General features: G+C 38.5%; 1 protein-coding gene across 1 annotated transcript in view; it reads left to right on the forward strand.

Moving 5' to 3' along the window:
• pcdh15b (protocadherin-related 15b) overlaps window positions 1-24703 on the forward strand; it is a 239017-nt gene that overhangs the window by 70730 nt on the left and 143584 nt on the right. Inside the window, exons 10-13 of the mRNA XM_084135704.1 lie at window positions 4347-4455; window positions 5007-5119; window positions 9827-10033; window positions 15124-15258. Coding sequence (XP_083991830.1) covers window positions 4347-4455; window positions 5007-5119; window positions 9827-10033; window positions 15124-15258 — 564 coding nt within the window. The remainder of the gene's footprint in view (window positions 1-4346; window positions 4456-5006; window positions 5120-9826; window positions 10034-15123; window positions 15259-24703) is intronic.

Here is a 24703-nt window from a genome sequence, read left to right on the forward strand (position 1 = left end):
TTTGTACGTAAAGTGTACAAGCACCAATGCAATTGGCTACGGAAGTCATCTGATTTCACAGCCACGCCAGCATGATTATAAAAGGGCACCTGCATAAAACATCATCAACTTTAAATTTGTCATGTACTATGCAGGCATGGGTAAATTATCAGTGTCAAAAAGGCCAGAGGGTGAAACCGGGACATCGAGGAGGAATGATTTCTCCTTCTCCTTTATCCTTGAGACAACGGCACACGCCAAAGGCATCCCCATAGCGTCAGCAACTGAAGCTGCATCTCCTTCTCTTCTCAGGGAATCGAATTACATATGTAACCCTAAGACGTTTATTCAACCCTGCTACTTAATCAGTGGCTTTGCTTCTGAAAAAATTGCTTTGCCACTGAAACTACATGGTTTAAAAATGAAACCACATGAACATAATTTGACACTACCACCTTGCTACTAGGAAAGGCAGTTAAAAGAATATCTCTGTTACTTGTAGTGATGCTATTGTCCAACATTTAGAACCACATATGTTTTGCAAAAGATTTAAAGTGTTGTTGAATTTTTACTCAGAAGTGAGAGTGATGTCTCAATTGCATTAATACTAATGGAAAATATTAAGATGTCTTAAATTGCCATCTTTGTCTGTCTAGATTTTTCCTCACCTTTTACTAAATTCCTCTTTAAAGTCAGCATGATATGAAAATTCATTCTATCTATTTTCTAAATGCGTTTTATAGATCTTACTGTGAATGATTCATCTGTGCGTATGTTTGTTATTATTTTTTTACCTTATCATTTTTAATCAGAGACTTCTCTCTGGTGGCGTATGATGTATCTCAAAATCCAATCAACAACTGTTGCATAAAACCCCATTTGAAAAGTCCCCATTTGATGCACATTTTTGATTTTGTCCTGAGAGATGATGACAAATTGTGGCATTACTTTACTCATGGCATTACATGGCTTGCCCATCTATGTCCCTTTGATCCCGATATACATTATGCCCACCTATTATCGAAAATCTGTCTAGAAAACCAAACATTTTCTTACGACCTTACATGAATTATTTTAACAACATAATTCATGAAATATAATTGTGTCTGGGTAAAAAGGTGAATTATAGCTAAAATTAGCATGAAGTCACACAAGACAATTTATGAGATTAAAGGTACAATATGTAAGAATTTTGTATCAAAATATCCAAAATCCACTTGTGTTATCAACATTTCTTTCAATTATGTACTTACATTATCCTAAATGTTTCCAAGAATTTGTAAATTCAGGGAAATTTACAATTTGAAATAGTCCCTTGTCACTTGTCGCCTGTCAGTGACGTAATATCCGCGTTATCCCTGGTTTCCGCATGTACTGCCATTGTAGCCATAGCGACAGATGTGGACAACTGCATAATGTTTAGCGCCACGCTGTTGTTGTTTGGTTCAAACATTATAGATCATGGCAAGCAGACTTAGGGACAAAAGGAAAATTAAAACGAGGATCAATATCGGCGTGGCGAATTCGAGATACTGAGAGCTTTGCGGCAAACTTGGACTTGACAGAGACGTCGCTCTTGCATATGCTTTATTAGACAAGTGAGCAAATGTACATAAAACAAATCAATGTTATATAGCTCAACATATGATCAGTATGTTATTCTAATGTTGATCTAGCTTACTGCTAGTCTCATATAGCCAACAAACTAAAATAGAATAACATTATAACTTTCAACACACTCAAATGCAGTTTAGTATGTTAGTGTAATGTTAGACCAAGTGAAACAGTGCTGCGTTACCTCACGAGTTTAATTCATAAAATAAACTGACTTGAATGAGTAGTAATTCAGCTCTTGCGGGTAGTTCGGTAAAATGAAATGTCCTCATTCCTTTAATATTTTGCTATACTATATTACTATAATATTTTATATATAGGGACTCATGTGGCGCTGATATCTATCTCTCAGTAGCAATCGCATCCTGCTTCATACCACAGTCATGTTAAAAACATGAATGTTTTCACTCATCCATAAACATTATTAGATCCATCAGCATGACGACAAGTTCCGTGATTCCGCTTACCACTGTGTCATCAATCTACACCTTTGTTATTGTAAGAGGTTAGCGACCCCTAGCGATGAGAAAAAAAACAAACATATTGTAGCTTTAATACTAGGCCTTTACTCATAACTTATGGAAACCACCTTTGAGTGTTTGTAATAACTTCTGACTGCGATCTAATGTGGATTTTGGTCATATGATGAGGCAGAAATGTGTTGTTTGAAGCATTTTAGAATAAGCTAATCGCTACACCTGTTTAGCATTTCTCTTGTAAACATCCTTTATTCTTATAAAAATATCCCAAATCACACGATTTTCTTTGTTGATAGTCTGTCAACTCTGATGTATGTCACAATATGGAAGAAAATATCTGTTGTTACTTCAATTTCATCGCAACTTTAAGCTCGTTCCAGGCACTTTGCTTTAAGTGTTTATCTCAAGATCCTGCCACCCAATTGGACACATAGTTTTTCGGAACAGGGTTTTGGCACAGCTGTCTTGAGAATTCGTTTATCTCTGCCCTCTGCTGACTTGCAGAGCAGATTTATATTTATTTATTTATTTATTTTCTGGAAACTTCATTTTTACCCTGGTCGTCTCAGGGTTCACCCATGCCACTCACTGTAACACTGTCATTTTTCAGAGGCGGCTTGAATTATAGATGAGCAAATTTACTGACTGGTGATATTATGGCCGAGACTGAGAGAGAGGCAGACGGAGATTTGCTTATCCCTCAGGCTCAGGAAAGACGGGAAGACGGGTCTCCGGAGCTCATAAACGAGAGAGGGGAAATGTGGCCTTGAATTTTTCGGACAAACATCTGCAGTTCATTTGCAGCAAGTGACAGGAATGTTGATGCTGCTTCTCACATGTGATCATTGTGTTGTCGTTTTGTCCCCTGACAAATTTATGCTGTGTCAATCTCCCCTTGCCATCTGCTTACCTCTATTTGCAAGTAAGATGCACATATGATGTAATATGACAATGCCAAAATCTTTTTTTCTAGTAAAAAATCGTACAATTGCACAACATCCAATTATTTTGTGTCTTAAGTGTCTAAATACTTTTAGCTTTTATTAAGTATGTTTATTCTTACTGGTAAAATGATGTTACATCTATTAATTTATTCCAAAATATTTTCTGTGGTGTTAATTATTTGAGTAAATGTAATCAGTTAATGTACTTGTGTATCTTTTGGCTACTTTGCAGTTTTACTGAGTATCAAAGATATTAGCGTTATTGGAATTGGTGACTTTGGAATTGGAATTGGAACTTTGCAGTGGGATCATTTCCCCTGTAAGATATCTGTAATTTTACAAGTATGGTTTTCAGGTACTTTTTACACCTCTGAATATATTACAAATATACAATGAGTGAACACACATGCTATATGATATGAGCATGTGATCCAGTTTTTGGGGGCATGAAGTGAAAAAAATGTCATAGATGTCATCTGTCCTGATAAGATATTGAAGAAAAACATAGTTTAAAATAAAACCTTAAGTAGTTTGGTTGATTGATTGATTGATTGATTGATTGATTGATTGATTGATTGATTGATTGATTGATTGATTGATGATTGATTGAAAAATAAGCAGTGAAGCCATTTTGGGTAAAATATTTGAAGAAGAAGAAAAAAGCAATGTTCTGAATTCAAGGGTTAGTTCATACAGAAATTACATTTCTGTCATTAATTACTCACCCTCTTGTTGTTCCAAACCTGTAAGACCTTCGTTCATCTTCGGAACACAAAATGGGATCTACGTCAGAACACTGGCTCATTATTGGCCAGCATGCATCATGGTGCTCACGTGAACAGCGTCGGCCAATAATGAGCCGGCATTCTGACGTAGAACCCAGAAGTGCTGCACTGTATTTACGACTTAAATAGTGTATGATAATGACATGGAAGAGAAGAGATTGTTGAAAAAAGTAGTTTTTGTTTTGTTTTTTTTCACACAAAAAGTATTCTCGTCGCTTTATAACATTAAGGTTGAACCACTGTAGTCACATGACTATTTTAACGATGTCTTTACTACCTTTGTGGGCCTTGAAAGTTGCAATGGGATTGCTGTCTATGGCTGGTTCAGAAACCTAGTTAGAAAAATTGGTTGTTCCAATTTAGCAGACTTAAAGTATACCAATTTAGTATACTAAAAATACAATTGCAGGGTATTTAAGTACATAAATATGTTAATGTATTTGTAGTATACTTAGCATAAAATAAATGTATTTCAAATACATTTAAGTATATTTATTTTTCACTAAGGAAATAATGCAATAATCTTCTCTGTGTCTCTTATCCAGAGCCGAGTTAACCCTGTCAATGTGACTCCTCCCATTCAAGCTGTGGATCAAGACAGAAACATCCAGCCTCCGTCAGACCGCCCGGGAATCCTGTACTCCATTCTCATCGGTAGGTGGCCGTCAGGCCCTCTGTACTCTATATTGAGTCGCTACCGGCATGTAAGGCCTCACCGTGGAGGAAACAGTGGTTTTCCAAGAAAAGGCAGAACAGAGTGGCAGGTCAGAAATTCAGCGGGAGTCAAATGCATTTATGCCGCAGGCAAGGTGCGCCCACCAACTGTGCTTTGAGATGAAACCTGGAAGCGGGAAACCACGCTGTTTGCGACCTGAGCCGAGGAACTAAAGTGCGCTGCCGGAATGGTTAGACTTCCAGTCAGGGATATGTCAGAACATATTGTAGGCCACAGCTGTGCTGGCTCAATCTGACAGCAGCCTCATGCTTTTAACAATCAACAAAGCACTCACTATTGAGTGTGGCTATTTATAGAGGAAGTGCATAAATGATTTTATTCTGCCTTTCTGTATGAAGTATGGCTATGAAAATGAATACACTATGTTTCTAAATCATGGTGAGTTATTATGTTCAATGGCAAACACTTCAATACAAGTCGTTAATCTTATGCATCCCTCCATTTCACGCCCATTTTTATGTTTTTGTAGGGAAACCGGTGCCATATGCAGAATATTTCTCCTTGAATCAGACGACAGCTGAGCTCCAGCTCCTGAAACCCATCAAAAGGGAACAGTACCAGCATTTTGACTTGGTAATCAAGGTAATGATGACAACTTTGACAACAAAATGTTCACTAATGTAAGCAAGCAAGTAAATAAGTAGTGAAGCAAGCAATCAAGCAAGCAAGTGGAATTAAATGTCAAACATCAGGGAATTTTAAATATCTTACATTTTTGGATAAATACATACATTTACATTTACAAATAAGTAAATACATACATACATTCATACATGCATACATAAATGCCTCGAAAATTAAATGTCAAACATCAAGAAATTTAAAATATCTCCTTTGGATAAGTAAGTGAGTGAGTGGGTCCGTGGGTGAGTGAGTGAGTCTGAGTGAGTGAGTGAGTGAGTGAGTGAGTCAAATGTCAAACATGTCAAACATCAAGAAATTTAAAATATCTCATTTGGATAAGTGAGTGAGTGGGTCCGTGAGTGAGTGAGTGAGTGAGTGAGTGAGTGAGTGAGTGAGTCAGTCAAATGTCAAACATGTCAAACATCAAGAAATTTAAAATATCTCTTTTGGATAAGTAAGTGAGTGAGTGGGTCAGTGAGTGAGTGAGTCAGTCAATGAGTGAGTGAGTCAGTGAGTGAGTGAATCAGTGAGTGATTCAGTCAGTGAGTCTGAGTGAGTGAGTGAGTCAGTGAGTGAGTCAGTGAGTCAGTGAGTGAGTGAGTGAATCAGTGAGTGAGTGAGTGTGTAAATAAATAAGTAAATACATACATACATTCATACATACATACATAAATGCCTCGCAAATTAAATGTCAAACATCAAGACATATAAAATATCTCTTTTGGATAAGTAAGTGAGTGAGTGGGTCAGTGAGTGAGTCTGAGTGAGTCAGTCAGTCAGTCAGTGAGTGAGTGAGTGAGTGAGTGATCAGTCAGTCAGTCAGTCAGTCAGTCAGTTAGTCAGTCAGTCTGTCAGTCAGTGAGTGAGTGAGTGAGTGAGTGAGTGAGTGATCAGCCAGCCAGCCAGTCAGTCAGTCGGTCAGTCAGTCAGTCAGTCAGTCAGTCAGTCAGTCAGTCAGTCAGTCAGTCAGTCAGTCAGTGAGTGAGTGAGTGAGTGAGTAAGTGAGTGATCAGTCAGTCAGTCAGTCAGTCAGTCAGTCAGTTAGTCAGTCAGTCAGTCAGTCAGTCAGTGACTACGTTTACATGCAGCCAATAACCCGTTCAAAACCGGAATATTAGCAATAACCCGATCAGGCACGGCCATGTAAACACCGGCAAAAACCCGAATATGCTCATATCCCGGTTTTTAAAAACCCGGATATTATCCCTGGGGTACCCCTTTTCTAACCTGAATATTTGGTCATGTAAACGCGTATCGGCATATCCCCATCAAAAGGAACATTGATTTGTGTTCTGCGCATGTTCTATTCGCAAGGAATCTTGTTTTTTTGAGTAGAGACGGCGCATACAAAAACCCGCGTGCAGTATACCGGAAGTAAACAAGAAGTAGAGGTAAACATGGCGAGACGCAGCACAGCACCACACTTTTGGAGCGAGGAGGAAAGCGCAAACAAAGGCGATCGCTATCTGCCCCGAACTATTCATTATCCGCGTGCTGCTGCTGTTGTTGTTGTCTTTGGATACAGGAAGAAGAATCGGAAATGACGCATATTGCGTCTTAAGGTTGTCCGTACGTCCAGACGCTAACCATGCGTCGCCGTTTACATCGGGATATTGCCAATTGATTACAAATTCCATGTAAACAGGAGTAACTCTCTCTGCTCACGCATGTAAACGGGTTATTCCGAATGTTTCAGAAACCCAAATAGTGACCTTAACCCGACCATAACCCGATATTTGACAGCTTGTAAACGTAGTCAGTGAGTGAGTGAGTCAGTGAGTGAGTGAGCAAGCGAGCAAATGAATGACTGCCTTGAAAATCAGTGAAATTAAATGCCAAACATCAAGACATTTAAAAGATCTCATTGTCTTGGATAAATTAGAGAATTGATAAATTAATACATACATACATACATACATGCCTAGAAAATATGTTAAATTAAAAATGAAACATCAGGAAACAAACACAAATCAATCAATATGCAAGTCTGAGAAATCAGTGAAAATTTAATTTTTGAAGTCATGGACAAATAGTGTCAGTAGCTAAATATTGTAAATGAATATTTTTTAAATGTATCAAAAATAAATGTATTCAGTTATCTTTTATGACCTGATGATCTGTAAAGAATGCTGTGCATGCCACTGACCTTTTCACAGTGGGAAGCATGGACTGGACATGGATTTATGTTGATGAAACAGACTGGGTGTTGAACATTGTCACTCTTTTCAGGATCAAAGAGCAAGAACAAGACTAGCTGCATACAGCAATACCGCTATGGTTCATGAGAGTGAATAGATTCAAGCTCGAACATCATGTGCCAAGATTTTTAGATTTACAGTACCTATTGGTCTGTTCATCACATAGAGCTACTGTACAATTTCAGATGTCGTGGAATATACAGTAGTGCACTAGTCATATGAAGTATTTTCATGACTCTTGCATGTCTTTGTGGTCCTTTTATGTCCCTTTTGGAGCTTGACCTGGCCACTGTCTGCTTTCAGTGTATAGAAAAGAGAAGCGTGAACAGTAGCTATGTTTACAACACACATTTTGTTTCGATAGGAATGAATTCATTCAGATTGAAACAAGGCATCTCTGGATGAGAGTCCGAAACAATAACTGGTGGTCTTGCTCCACTTCACAGATGATGAGTGGAAGGAGTATTCTATATTATATGCTTTTTAATGTGCCCACAACCAAACTGAAATGTTAACTGGGTTGGATATATTCATGAATGTACTGTTGTCATACTTCACAAAGTATCACAGAGATGCCAGGTACAGTAGTTTTTCCTCTGCAAATCAGTGTAAGATCAGCAAAAGAGTAACTCTTAGTTTTTCCTTAGGGAATTTCAGTTCTAGCACCACACATATAAAATCAGTCCTATTGTGACAACAGCATGTCAACCTGCCAGTCAAGATCTCAGTTTCAAAGCAAAAGCAGCAAGGCTGAGCCCCCTCAAAATCCAATCACGTAGTCCGTACGCTACAAGATTCCCAGAATCCATCGGTTTACATATACAGTACCTGTCAGTTGGATTCTGTATTATATCAGATATACAGTGGCTCCCAAAAATATTCAAACTCTTAAGCCACACTTAAAAATGGATGAATGTTATTGCATTAGATCAAACTCAGTGCTTCAGTAACATTTTTGTTCAGTATGAATGAGAATGTCAGTCAACAGTCTGTGGGTGAACCATAAGCTGATTCACTCGAGTGAGACTAGCTTTATTGACGGAAATATAATCTCTTTCTGTTGCTTTAATTATCTTTTTAATAATGTCTTGCTGTAAGCCAGTATACATCCCACCACCAAAATATTATACATCATTTCATTTCACATTTGCATGCATCCCAAACTAAAAATGTCTGCGAGGTTTCAATTTGAGCATGAGAGGTAATCTAGCTGATGCAATAAACTTCATATTCTGATGTTAGTAACAGCCTTTAGCAAAAGTAAAAGCTTAAAAAAAAAAAAAAAAAAGATTCACAAGTGAGTATGACCAACGCCATCTCACAACCTATTCATATGGATTCGTACGATTTGTCTAAACCCTAGTGATGGGATAGGTTTAGGGGTGGGTCAGGGGTAGGTCATTCGAACGGATTCATACTTGTGTTAACCTCAGACCTTATTTCAGAATTTCAGAAATATCACAGTTACCCCTAAATCATGCAGCCCTAGTATTCAGTCTGCTTTATAAGGGGCCCTATAATACACACGGCACTATGCATCGTCAGGCGCGACGCAAGTATTTTTTGCTAGTTTCAGCCCGACGCAGTTATTATTTTCATGTCCTTTAAATAGCAAATGAATTTGCGCCTATTTATGCGCCCATGGGCGTGCCCCGTAGATGGTCTGCTTGCGCACTTTAACCTCGCGCACGAGCAGATCCGTTTCCCCGCTACAGAAGCGTTCAGTTTTTCCGCTTGCAAATTCCGCCATGTAAATAGCGAATCCCCCATGGCGCGAGCATAACTGGCTTTTAAAGGGAATGGGAGATGAGACTCGGATTGGTTTATTGCACGTTATGCCCAAAACACACCCTTTACTCATTAAGAGAATAGGGACAACCCTTTTAGACCATGCGCCGGGCATGCCGACCATTTTTCCCGTCATTAAACTAGCAAAAGTGGATTCGGACACGACCTAAGTGTACTTGCTTTAGACCATGCGCTTAGATCGTTAAAATAGGGCCCAAAGTGTGTAATTTTAACAGTACAAAACATTTCTTTATATCTACATGGAGACCGTAAACCATGCATTTTTGAAACTTCAAAATCGCTGCATGACCTAGTAATCCAGGACGTCTGTTCAGGATTTTCAGACATTAAAATGTTAGTTTTATATAGGTGCTGCTGGTGAGGTAGGAATTTAAGCAATAGTTACTACACTACATTTTCAGATGCCCAGAGCACTTGGGCGCATGCCAGGCTCAGATGGAATTAAGTTTGAGAATGACCTGAATTAATCAGCCATGGTCTTTATTTAATTTAGCGGGGCAAGTCTGTAGATAGTGTTAAGCCCTCGTATGCCCATAGCGGCTTATCACATTGCAATTATTATATGCTGCATGCAGTAATCCAAAAAAACAGTGGTTTCACACCACAGTATTCCATCTTAAGGTCAGGATCTCTCAACTCATGGCATTCTTTTCTCTAGGCGGAGCAGGATAATGGACACCCTCTCCCAGCATTTGCCAATCTCCACATTGAGGTGCTTGATGAGAACAATCAGGCGCCGTACTTCCAGGTGGCCACTTATCATGGATTCATCTCGGAATCTGCTCCGCTGGGCACAACTATCTCGAGCAGTGCCAATCTCTCCACCCCCCTCGCCATTATAGCCCTGGATAACGACATCGAGGAGGTGAGGGCTCGCTCTTTTTCTGTGCTTGGGCTCAGACAGCAATCATTTTCACATGTCCTGAGGGATGTGTGTGTATAGAAATGTTCCTCTGATGTTAACCAAAGCTCCTGCTCTATAGAGCATTTAGAAAAGCAAATTAAAATTGAAAACAGCATCAGAGATACGGTCTCGGAGGCTCGCACTTAGAGAGTTATTGGGGTGGCGCTTAGTGCGCTAATGTTCTCTCTTTTGCAATTATCTCCGCTTTATAGAAAGGCAAAGTATTTAGAACATAGCAAATTCTGACAAACATCTAACTTAAAGGGACAGTTCACACAACAATAAAACAATAATTTACTCACTCTCATGTGTCAGCTGAATGCAAAAGAAGATATATTGAAGAATGTCTATGTTGCTCTTTTCCCTGCTTCTACTCTCATAAGTCAAGTCACCTTTATTTATATAGCAAGTTATACTATAAATTGCTGAAAAGCAAACAGCTTTACAGTATTAAACATGAAAAAACTGTCAGTGTCACTTTTCATTAGAATTACAACTTACAGTTTCTACTGTAAAGCAGCTGTGCAGTGTGTTCATGTTTATATTTGCATCTGATAAGAAAAATAAATGAACTTGAATAAATCAAGATGTCCACATCAAAGAAGGCGGAGACTCAGAGCCACACCTACATTTTACGTAATCACCATTGACCAATCATGTTTACTTTTCTGGAAAGTTTGCTTTAGCAGTCTGTTTTGAACTCCCAAAATGAACTCCAAACAAACTTTGTTTTGGCCTGATTTTGTTCGAAATTATGAGTTTTGGAATGACATGAGGATGAATAAACAACGACAGAATTTTCATTTATTGGTGAACTATCTCTTTAATCACATAAGTCTTATAGATGGAAAACACTCTAATGTCAAGCATATGTTTTGTCTCCCATCTAAAGCTGAATCCCAGCGATGTGCCTGTAGGTATTAATGAAATTACTGTGAGATGTGAGAAGTGAAAAAGCCCTTGTTTGCTTTCTCTTTCTCATTTTTGCTGTGCTGTCTTTTTGTATTATTCAATTTGCTTAATGCTCAGCATGATTACTGCCCTGCGTCTTGTTTATTGATTTTGATTTACATTTTTGGGCTGACTGGCAATCAATCTAATGCATCTCATTAATAATTTGGTAAATTTGGAGGACTGCATTCAGCTGAAAAATCTAGAGCATAATGAGGAATTGCAAACAACATCAGTGTTACATTTGAAGTGTGTGATTTGTGTGCCACTAAATGTAAATGCAATAATAATAATCACACACATATATATATATATATATATATATATATATATATATATATATATATATATATATATATACAGTGCAATGCATAAGTGAATACACCCATGCTAAAGTTGACTAAAAAGAGGAATAAAAAATCATATTTTGGAAATTGAACTTAATGCCTTAATTTAAAAAATTAGGAAAAATCCAACCTTTAAGGACACCAATTTTCTTTGTGAATGAATAATGTATCGTAAATAAATAAATGTTCTTCCTTAAAATACATGGTGCATAAGTGAGTACACCCCTATGTTAAATTCCCATAGAGGCAGGCAGATTTTTATTTTTAAGTATTTTTTTTAATTTTTTTTTAGGATACTATGCATCCTGATAAAGTTCCCTTGGCCTTTGGAATTAAAATAGCCCCACATCATCACATAGCCTTCACCATACCTGCCTGCCTCTATGGGAATTTAACATAGGGGTGTACTCACTTATGCACCATGTATTTTAAGGAAGAACATTTATTTATTTACGATACATTATTCATTCACAAAGAAAATTGGTGTCCTTAAAGGTTGGATTTTTCCTAATTTTTTAAATTAAGGCATTAAGTTCAATTTCCAAAATATGATTTTTTATTCCTCGTTTTAGTCAACTTTAGCATGGGTGTATTCACTTATGCATTGCACTGTATATATATATAATATTTCCCGAAAACTCTTACTATCTTTTATTGGTCAGATAGTCCTGCTCCAAACTTTTGCACAGTTAACAGGCTGGTCAGGATAAACAGACTGAGCAATGTTTGAACGCAGTATTGCGCTTTTCAGAGGAATCCGCCTATTAATCATTTCTGCACATTCTGATGGGATAGGAGAAAATATTTTAACATAGAAAACTTCTTTAATGGAAATGTTTTGTTTTTCACTGTAAAAAATATTCCTCTACATTTATGATGAAAGACTGGCAGCTGTGGTTGCCAGAAATTCACAGTTAACGAATACTTTGACAATGTTTCCGGTATTATGGGATGGCAACTTCTAATCATATATTTCATTATATGATACATAGTTCATTTACCAAAACCTGTTTTTTACCTTAACATGTACTGAGAACCACCATGATTATACAGGTGGTCAAAGATAAAATAAAACTTTTTTAATAATATAATTGTATGTCATGTGTCACACAGGGACTTCTAGGAAAGTCCTTTTACTGTTGTTTTCCCCCTGCCAAAAATTAAATGGTAATGATAGTTTTCACCATGTATGATAAATTAATTTAGTTAACTAGTTTATTTATATTTGTATTTATTTATTTACTGTAGCATTTTTACAGTTTTTTCTCTGTACAAAAATTACAACCCTATTTTTTACAGTATAGCATTGCCAAAGTATAGCATTGCCATATATATATAATATTTAATGCAATATGCAATATATATGCAGTAAATCTCAATCTCTTTCTGGGCTACTGTGTAACATTTGGATTAAATATGGGACGACACAAAAACAAATGTTAGCGAGTCATTTTCAAACTTTGTATACACAGTTTCTGTTTACAGAACCACTTATTTTAAACTTGTCTAGATGTAAAATATTTGATGCAATAATCTTTCCCAATCCCTGATAATCTCAGGGATTCTATTTACAAAAGTATGTACATTTTGGTAGTAAAAAGGTCAGAAATATAATACTTGCTCACAGCTAAGTGATTGAGTATGTACATAAACAGATAAGAGGCTACACAGTAAATGTTCTAAGCCAGTTTACTTCTTTTGGCAAGACCACTTAGGGTCTTTTTTGGTCTTCCAACAATACAAGTATTGGGTGAAGCAGGGGTCAGCACCTCTGCAAGGACAACATTGTTATTTTCATCAGTTGTAACCTTGTTTAGGGCATACAATATCTCTATATCTTTCTGCCACAAATTCCCAAATCTCATTGAAGAGGTACATTTTCCTCTTGTTGCTAAGTCCTTCTGGTACCAGAGTGGCAGGTTTCTCACTGTTTGACTGGCTCTGACTGTGTGGCTTGATTGATGGATGCTTTCTGAAAAACTGGTAGGAACCGGTAGGAATTCCAGCCATACATGGGGACAATAACAAAGCCTTGTACCCTGTTCCCAGGTTCCAGCAGTTTGGAGTCACCATTCTCAGCTAAAATTCTGCAGCACTCCTGGACCTTGCTGTTGTAGTATGAATGTTGTTTTGTTGTGGCCTGCCACATATGTTTTTCTGCTTTTGCTAGTGCTTCTGTTTTCTCCCCCAAGTCTTTCTTTGAGGCCTTTACCAAAAAAGCACTGTCCTTTTGTCAGGTCCAGCATAGATCCGACATCAGTTTCAATGGCGACACGTTTGGCACATTCTGCTGCCAGAGACAATAAAACGTGCATTCACTTATGGCTCAAGAGCCGATGACCTCACTAGAATCACTATACAGTTTGTGCATGGCAACTTCACAGAATACCTCGTTTTAGGTTGTCCCTAACAAGTATATATATTGAAGTAAATGGTGCCCCACAACTGTTTGGTTAAAACATTCTTCAAAATATCTTCCTTTGTGTTCAGCAGAACAAAGAAATGTATTCAGGTTTGGAACAGTTTGCGGGTGAGTAAATGATGACAGAATTTTCATTTTTGGGTGAACTGTCCCATTAACAAGTGTTGACCTGAATGCCGTTGGTGCGGATTGATATTGACAGCAGGTGTTTCTGCACCGAAAGTAAACCAAGAGATGATTGAAATCAATGTTTATGGAGCCAATGTCTGATGTTTTTTTTTTTTTTTTTCGCAAAATAATAAAAAGTAGCGTCGATGTTATAAATGAAAATTTGAGTACTGTATCTCGAATCCCTTGGTGTAATCTACCATTGACAGCAATAAACACACATTACCTATTTTCATCATTTTGACTAATTTGATGCTCTTCATCTCATAATTAGATTCTGCGACTTTATCCGGGTTTTCACAGACGGGGCATATATAAGGTTCAGACATATATAAGGTTCACTTATTTTGCACTATATTTTTCAATTAAACCTCACACGCAAATTTGTATGTCATGCACTTTGTAAGAGGTCTGCAACAGTATCTGCACTCAGATCACATAATGCACAGTGTGCCATGAAAAATGTATGTACTGCAAGGGCATAATGGCTGATTTAATAGTCTACATAGATTGTAGTCCTGCAGGAATTCTAGGGTCCGGCATGAATTTGAGCAGGTATAAACCGCAATCTGCTCTTTTAGTTGGGTGGGAGTGAGTGCACCATGTGAAATATCAGCATTCATACAGATGGAAAATTCTTAATGTGATTTCAATAACTCTTTACTCTAAATTTGTTTAAGTATCTTTGTTAAAGCAAATATTTCAATAAAACATTGTAACAAAATATTGTTAGATCATACATGATATTAGGTTTTTCCTATCCCATATTATGTGCAGAAAATACAATGCTATTTTAACCAATTTTGTTAGCATGAAAGTGCTTTTTCAGCTGCTCTCTGAGTCTTGAAATGCTGTTGCTCTTGTATAAACTCTTCAGATATGTATGCTCCTTAATTTACTTTGATATATCAGATATCAGTGCCTTTAACTTCACAAGTCGGTGCTTCTGGCTCTTGCACTTTCTTTCAGAAGGTTTTGAGTTGTTTATCTTTCTTATGACTTGTTTTCTTGAGTTCTCCTTACAGTGTGTTTCTCTAATGCACTAGGTCTATGAGTGTTTTCCCATTCATAGCAATTTGTGTAGCCATATTCCCAGCATGCTCTATCTTCTGATGTCTCTGCCTTCTGACATGGGTGTTTACGGTGATTTATTTCCACTGCAGACGAAAGATCCTATGGTGCGCATCTCTCTGGACAACTACAACAGCATCTTTGCAGTGACGCCCAGTGGGATGGCACGCTATCTGACACTACTGAGGCCCGTGGACCATGAAGAACAGCCGAGTTATGCCTTCACGGTAAGGGCTCCGTGCCACCTTTCCTTGACAAGCCTGCTTAGCTCAGTTTCTGTCACTGGGGCTTGCAGCTTTCATGTCAAGGACTTTGTCTAAACTCGCTTCTCCACACACTACTCGATTTTTCTCTCTGGGGTTATTTTTAAAACTGCATACTGCACTAAAGGAATTCTGTTCGACTGCAATCCATGTCGTTGTATAGATTCTCAATGCAAGTGGAAATATTTTATTATGTATATATCAATATATATTGAGTCTGAACTGAATCTGGATCTATAATGCCCTTTTACAATGTCTGATTTTTTTGGTTTTTGGGGGCTACTTAGAATATATTTTTATGCTTGAATGTTCACATATTTTACATTGTTGCAGCACTTCGATTCACAGTCTGTCACTAACTCTCTGTTTAGTTCTGGTGTCTATTAGCCTGACTACGTCAGACTTCGTACTTCCGCTCAATTTCAGTTCGCTTCTGTACTCAGTCTGAGATAGCGACCGTTTTCCTCGTTTTCCTCCGGCCTCAAAACAGCCGGCCAATCAACGAACAGAGGGCGGGCTGAGAGCCGTGACGTAGACGCTGACTGTACCGTGGATGCGTAGATTTACTTCACATAATCTGCGAAAGTCGTTCACAGCCATGTTCACTCCGGTATTTCGCTCGATGGTTTTGTTTTCGCATCATACATGTGTTTACAGTGGAAGTTAGATGCGGCTGAGCATGCGCATAACACACGCCATAACCAAACGTTATGTGATTGGCTTACGGGTAACCAATGATTTTAAACTTCAGACAAGCGCCCTTCCAGACTCTATCTACGAAGCAAAGCAAAGTAGCAGAGTTTGGTATTACCAGGCTAGGTGTCTATAGCCTTTAAGTAAGAAAATCAATGTGTTCTGATTGGTCGGCTGGACCAGTGTGTTGTGATCGGTCAACTTCTTGGTCAAATGCTATGCCACTTAGCATAACCATGAGATAACCATCACACTACTAATTCAACTTAACCAAGCCTCGCCTCAAGACTACAATTGAGCCGTTTCAGGGAGTTCAGAAACAGTGTGCACTGATATAGAGAATAACTTTCTTTGGAGTAACTTTGTGCTTTATAACTTTGCAGAACTTTTCATGCTCAAGCAGCAACATTACACACCAAAAAAATAAATAAATAAAAAACGTGTGAAATGTATGTGTGAAATCATAATGAAACCATCTAAACCAATTAAAAAGCATTGAATCACACATTAAATACATGTGAGTGTACACACCCTAATCATTATTTTCAAAAATGTTTTAAATATATATTTATATATATATATATATATATATATATATATGTATATATATATATATATATATATATATATATATATATATATATTATATATTTATCTTCAAATATTTATAATATTTTTATTTATTTATAATATTTTATTATATTTAAATATAATAATTTATTTGAAAATATAAACTTAAGAGTTAAAGATTCAGTACAGAAGATTTGGCCCATAAGACGTAAAATTGCAAGTTACTCACTGGGGAACATTGTTTTTGTAATTACATGAGATGTGCTTCGGCTCAGCACTTGTGTGCAGATGAATATGATGGTTTGAGGCATACTGGTATACCTGTGATTAAAGTCAATGATTTTATCAGAGCAATTTTCATTAACAATGGCAAAATTCACACCCTCCAAAAAGAAAGGACATAACTTAAAAAAGACGATTATCCATACATTGTCTTTTGAGTAGATAACTGTCTTCTACTGATGTTTTTATTCAATGAAAACGAAATGAAATTCTATGAAATTCTAAACCATTATTATAGTCTTACCATTGTGAATCGGGATAAGGAAACAGTTTTGAAATCTGATATGTGATATGCTTGCATAATAATTGATTTCTGTTGTTTGTTTAGCCAAAACATCTTCTGTAATGCAATTTTTAATAGTGTCGCTGTTTTTAGTATACTCTCCAGCAATACTAAATATCACAACGCTGCATCAGGTCACATGGACAGTGCAGACCACTGTGGTGCCATCAGCTAATTCTCTCTGGGTCCTGCTATTCAGTTCATAACAGCACCATATTTCACTGTCTTTCAAACTGTATTATGAATATAAGCACATCTCAGTTTGGTAACATGGAGGTTGCTGTTTTCCTAACATTTTTTCTTGGTGGTGAATGGGTTTGTGTTACCGCTGCTAAGCACGTCCATGGTTATTTTAGTCTCTGACATATATTACAATGACACAGTGGAGTGGAGTGTATTATAGCCCTGCTGGCTTGTTAATGAGAGAGAACAATGGTATTTTTAGAACCAGGGAAATTATGGTAGTATGGGTCATACTATTATGACCTACACAAAGCATACACAACTGCATCTGCCTGGTTAATGGAAACACATTTTCTGCGATTACGCATGTTGGCACACTTACTTGTCAGTTAACATTTTTAGCAGCAATTTCTATGAAGCCAGAATAAATAATGTGTTTTTTATTATGTACTTTTTATTATAAATGTGGTGTAGGGCGCTCTGGATTGAGATGGCACCTTTGTTGTCAGGCATCTGCATTATATGTGATGTATGCAATTAAAAATAGCATGTAGTGTCATTCAGTAGCTGAGTTTGGTGGAGTTTAGTGAAGTAGCTAAAATAATTTTGTTCTATTCTAAGTTAACAATGAGATAAGCAGTGAAGCACTAAACACTACTCCATACAAAATTAACAATCCATCCAAGTGTGGGGACCCAAACCAGATGCAATATGAAGAAGAAGAAGAAAAAAAAAGAGAGATTACACCTGCATTTATTTAAATGTCAGGAGATTACCGTAATGAAGGGATCACTGAAATGTCCTGGAAATGTGAATGAACGCAGGTGTATTCTCGGAATTGTATGGCACTGACTGAACCCGAAAAAAGCTGAATTTTCAGCAGCCATTACTCCAGTCTTCAGTGTCACATGGTCCTGATTTAGCTGTTTTACCTCTTCTCATGACAGTAGTAGTTACTAATCTTACTTCTCAGTGGCATATAAAGATGAAATTTCAACTTTAGTAATGGTGCCTTTCAATAATGAAGCTAGCTTACACTTACTGGAGATACAAATCCTTGAATTAGTTTTTGACAGAGGGGGCCGACATGAAGGACTCCACCGAAGCGGCACCCTGGAGATACAAGTGAGGAAAATAAGTATTTGAACACCCTGCTATTTTGCAAGTTCTCCCACTTAGAAATCATGGAGGGGTCTGAAATTGTCATCGTAGGTGCATGTCCACTGTGAGAGACATAATCTAAAAAAAAAAAATCCAAAAATCACAATGTATGATTTTTTAACTATTTATTTGTATGATACAGCTGCAAATAAGTATTTGAACACCTGAGCAAATCAATGTTAATATTTGGTACAGTAGCCTTTGTTTGCAATTACAGAGGTCAAACGTTTCCTGTAGTTTTTCACCAGGTTTGCACACACTGCAGGAGGGATTTTGGCCCACTCCTCCACATAGATCTTCTCTAGATCAGTCAGGTTTCTGGGCTGTCGCTGAGAAACACAGAGTTTGAGCTCCCTCCAAAGATTCTCTATTGGGTTTAGGTCTGGAGACTGGCTAGGCCACGCCAGAACCTTGATATGCTTCTTACAGAGCCACTCCTTGGTTATCCTGGCTGTGTGCTTCGGGTCATTGTCATGTTGGAAGACCCAGCCTCGACCCATCTTCAATGCTCTAACTGAGGGAAGGAGGTTGTTCCCCAAAATCTCGCAATACATGGCCCCGGTCATCCTCTCCTTAATACAGTGCAGTTGCCCTGTCCCATGTGCAGAAAAACACCCCCAAAGCATGATGCTGCCACCCCCATGCTTCACAGTAGGGATGGTGTTCTTGGGATGGTACTCATCATTCTTCTTCCTCCAAACACGTTTAGTGGAATTATGACCAAAAAGTTCTATTTTGGTCTCATCTGACCACATGACTTTCTCCCATGACTCCTCTGTATCATCCAAATGGTCATTGGCAAACTTAAGACGGGCCTTGACATGTGCTGGTTTAAGCAGGGGAACCTTCCGTGCCATGCATGATTTCAAACCATGACGTCTTAGTGTATTACCAACAGTAAGCTTGGAAACGGTGGTCCCAGCTCTTTTCAGGTCATTGACCAGCTCCTCCCGTGTAGTTCTGGGCTGATTTCTCACCTTTCTTAGGATCATTGAGACCCCACGAGGTGAGATCTTGCATGGAGCCCCAGTCCGAGGGAGATTGACAGTCATGTTTAGCTTCTTCCATTTTCTAATGATTGCTCCAACAGTGGACCTTTTTTCACCAAGCTGCTTGGCAATTTCCCCGTAGCCCTTTCCAGCCTTGTGGAGGTGTACAATTTTGTCTCTAGTGTCTTTGGACAGCTCTTTGGTCTTGGCCATGTTAGTAGTTGGATTCTTACTGATTGTATGGGGTGGACAGGTGTCTTTATGCAGCTAACGACCTCAAACAGGTGCATCTAATTTAGGATAATAAATGGAGTGGAGGTGGACATTTTAAAGGCAGACTAACAGGTCTTTGAGGGTCAGAATTCTAGCTGATAGACAGGTGTTCAAATACTTATGTGCAGCTGTATCATACAAATAAATAGTTAAAAAATCATATATTGTGATTTCTGGATTTTTTTTTTTTTTTAGATTATGTCTCTCACAGTGGACATGCACCTACGATGACAATTTCAGACCCCTCCATGATTTCCAAGTGGGAGAACTTGCAAAATAGCAGGGTGTTCAAATACTTATTTTCCTCACTGTAACTGAGATGTCTGAGCTTTCCAGTTTGACATGCCAAACTTTGCACATGTGATAAGCACAGCTCTTGAAGCACCTCGCTGAGATGATGTCATGACTGTATGATTGATTCCCCTTTCAATGTCTTGTTGGCAACAGAAATTTTCTATTGCATTATTTTTGGTACAGTGCACTCTTACAGTAACTAGGGATGTGCACCACACCTAATTTCATTAATGTTTAAATGGACATTTTGTAACTGACTAGTCAACTAGTCAAAAAAAAAAAAAAAGAAAACAGTATGTGAATATATGTATGAATCAAACAGTCTAATCCAATATTGAATACCACTGAAAAAAAATATTATAAATATGCAATGTTATTGCCTTGTATTATGATCTTTGTACACTAAACATTCACTTAATGGATATTAGCCAATAGTGACATATTTATTCAAATCAACTGAATCAACAGGCAGTGCAGAACCTTTTAACATACAATGTGATCAGGGTTTGAAATTAACTTTTTCACTCACCGGCCAATTTGGCTACTAAATTTTTAAGTTACCGGCTATTCAGAACCTACGGAGCCCCTGAGGGGACCTGTGAAAAAAAATTAAAAATAGGACTTTCGCGTGCGCACGAGAAACTTTCGCGTGCGCACGAGAAACTTTCGGTTTGCTATAGCGTCATTAATACAAATGTGGAAATATGGATGATGTATTTATCATTTATGTTGTTGTTTGACATGTTTTGAAGTGTATATTTAAGCAAAAATCTCAAGCAAGGTGCTATTAAAGACAAGACTTAGAGACATATTTTAGTCACAATTCAAATAATTGTATTAACTTTGAATATACTTTTAATAAACTTTGTATTTGTATGTTTATTGATAAAAAATAAACAAGTAATAATCTTCTGCTACTGAGATGAAGGAAACATTTTTTTAAAGAAGTTAAGTTCACAAGATTGCTATTTATCTTGATCAAACTGCTCCGTCATCAGCTCTTCCTCAGTTCCGCACTGCAGAATAAAATAGTCATCCTCTGCTGCAGTTGTACGGATTCTTAACGCATTTATTGCAACTACATCTTTTTCTCATCAAACAACCAGACTAACGAATGGTTCGACACAACCCCTACAGAAGAGAGACAGGGCTTTCTTCTGTATAGATACTGTATACAGGGTAAATGACGACTGTTGGCCTACCATGGTCGCCCTCGTCCAGTAAGTTTTAAATAATAATAATAATAATAATAATAAATTAAGATATAAATCAATATAATTCGTTGTAAATTAAATATTTTAAACAATACAAAAAGGTAATAATTGACTGTATAGTCCTAACGTTCATGCATGAACTGTCATTCAGACTTACTGTCTAACAACCAGAGAACAGAGAACATCAGAGATATTAAAATACATACTCTTCTGAGTTTTATGATGTAGGCCTTTTTTATTAAAATTTATCAGCCTATAATTTATATCTCAAGGATGCGCGCTTGTGCGTGGCGCACTCAGTCATGTTGAGAGGGAAACACGCATTATATTATTGTAGTCTATTCAGAAATAGTGTAAAAGACCTGTAAATAAAATACAACATTAACATTATAAACACTATTAATAACATAGCTATGCGTATTTTACTTCCCCATAGCCAAATCCTTAAATGAATGGTATCAGAAAACAACAAGAAATGAAAAATAAGTAACCACTTATAATAAAAATACATAGTAGTCTATAAAAATAGCCCATTGTGCCCTTTATTACAAACACCTTTTAGCCTATTTTAAACGCCAAGCCTAAACGAATTTATTTTTAAACTGAAACTATACCGCAAAGTTGGGTTCGCGCATCTTTCGTTTGGTCCAAAGTTTAATACTGAACAGGAATTAATAATCATTTAATAATGAACCGGCTGTGATGTCAAGTTAATGCCAGAAGTGAACCGATGTTGTTAATAGCGCGATTCGCAGGCGCCATCACTTGGATTTGTTCCTCGTTGGGGAAATAACTTAATACTTTATCGTTTCATACTCTGTCATTCGAAACAGTAAAATGTATATTTTTATTTGTGTACATTCAAAATGACTACAAAATGTCATGCCTTTGAAAAAGAAAGAAAACAACATGATGCGGACGTGTAGAACTTTATCCAAAAGCTGTTGTAAAGCCTATAAACAATCTGTTACAGTAATTTTCTATTATATGCAAAAGCTGCTTTGCAATCATATTGTTAAAAGCGCTATATAAATGAAGGCGACTTGACTTGACCTGACTAGAAATCGAAAAATTCAAGCTGTTTATTAAATTTTCTACCTCAGAACGAAAAACGTTTTAGAAATATTGTTTATAAAACGAAAAAGGAACTCTTTTCTAATTTTCTACTTTAAATATTAAATCAAAAAACTATACTGAACGAAAGACACACTGATTCAATTACACTACTAATTGCAGTTTGAATAAAAAAATTCAAACCTTTATCTAAAATTTATATTTTTATATTTTATATAAATTTAAAACATTGTCTTTTTCAGACTTTCTTCTGTAAACACAAAAATGTTTTGCAGAATGTTCATTGAACAGTCATCAGTTCCCTTTCGAAAGCTACAATCGATGCTGCGCTGCTCAGCGCATTGGGAACATATTTTATCGTGACCAGCTGTGAATAGTGTGTATAACACGTCGATGGAATTGACCCGGAGGTAATATAGCCTCGGTCGGTGACGTCATCGGCGCGCCCCCGCGACACGAGGCTATAAGTAGATGAGCCACAGGTGCATCGTCAGGTCTTTTGTCTTCAGACCATTACTGTGCAGTGTGTGCGTTGAAACTCTCTCTACCTTCGTTCTGATACAGATCTGTTGCTAGGAGTTAGTTTACTACAGGCAGTGTGCAGAATTTTCATCTCTCTCATTTCAAAAATCTTTTTCTCTCTCGCTACATCATAGAGTTTAAAAAGTAAAAAAAGAAGTGAAATGAGTCAACAAAGCAATAAGCGCTGTGTTCCTCCATGCTCCCGCCCCATGTCTGAGCTGGATACACACGATTATTGCTTTGTTTGTTTGGGGGAAGAGCATGCGGTACTGGCGATAGAGAAGGGCGGGTGCGAGCATTGTGATCAGCTCACAGTTAAGATGCTCCGCTCCCGTCTGAACTATTTCCAGTCCGCACCCGCATTACCATCGTGGGGCTCTCGTATGGATCTGCATGACGAGCAAGAGACGGGTCCGTCCCTTTCGCTTGCTGCGTCACCAGATCCTAACATCCCTTCCCGTGATCTCGAAGCGCGCTCCGGTGCTTCTTCGGTTCACGAGGGGGATGATATATCTCTTGGTTCGTCAGATCATAACGAGCAGCCAGCCTCTGAGCATTCCTCCCGTGAAAAAAGATCTGTCGAGGAATTGCTAGAGGTGGTGACTCGCGCGGTGGCCAGGTTACAGCTTGACTGGCCACGCGACCAAGAGACCCCCAAACCCAGTAAGCTTGAGGATAGGTTTCTGTCCGGTGGCAGGGGGGAGAGAACATTACATCAGTCTCTCCCCTTTTTCGAGGACCTCCATGACGAGCTGTCTAAGTCATGGAGTAAACCATATACTTCTCGCGTTTTTGTGCCCTCGACGTCGACTTTTTCGACTATCGTGGGTGCGAAAGCGCGAGGGTATACGGAGATGCCTCGGGTTGAAGAGACGCTCGCGGGCTATCTCTCACCCGAATCGGCATCTTCGATAAAGAAACCTACCCTCCCCACTAAACCCTGTCGTATAACATCATCATTAGTGGGGAAAGCTTATCAAGCTGCAGGTCAGGCTGGTGCTGCGCTGCACACTATGGCAGTGTTACAGGCGTACCAGGCTGACCTGTTGAAGGATTTGAGTGTGGGCAGTACGATCGACGAGGAAGCGTTCACGGAGCTTCGTCGTGCCACAGATCTGTCTCTCCGTGCGACCAAGCAGACGGCCCGTGCCATCGGCCGTTCTATGTCTGCTTTAGTCAGCACGGAGAGGCATCTGTGGCTTAATCTGACAGGGATTAAGGAAAAAGATCGTTTGTTTCTTATTGACTCTCCCGTATCTCCATCTGGGCTGTTTGGTGACGCGGTTAACACCGTTGTCACACGCTTTAAGGAAGTCAAGAAACACGAGGAAGCGTTCGTGCAGTTTCTTCCTCGCCGCACTCAAGGGGAGGGGCCGTCTGCCACCCAGCCCCGCCCCGGTCCTTCAAAAGTCAGGGAGGTAAAAAAGCAGAGCGTGGCGAGTCGCGCTCCCCCTCAGAGAGACTGGAGGCAGACTCGCCAGGCTCAGCAACCTCCCAAGCCAGACCTCAGGACTATCATCAATAGAAAGAGGAAGTCCTGATGGTCTGGCGCCCAATCTAGTGGGGGTAGTCCCCCGCGGGATGGGGCGCGTTCAAAATCTATTCGTCCCTTCCCGCTACCCTCACAAAACCTCTCCATCCCCGCCACCTCTCGTGCTTCGGGGGGCAGCGGTTTCCAGCGAAATATTAGATGTTCCGTTGTTTCCGGCTGTCATTCCGGACACGGAACATCTAATATCCCCTCAAAAGGAAGTATTAAAATTAATACCACTCTCAGAAAGTCTGGCAGCGTGGGAACTTCTGCCGGGCGTTTCTGCGTGGGTATTAAGCACAGTACAGTTAGGATACAGAATCCAATTTATTCGTCGTCC

The sequence above is a fragment of the Abramis brama genome (assembly GCF_963993115.1).
Source record: "Abramis brama genome assembly, chromosome: 14".
Lineage (NCBI taxonomy): Eukaryota > Metazoa > Chordata > Actinopteri > Cypriniformes > Leuciscidae > Abramis > Abramis brama.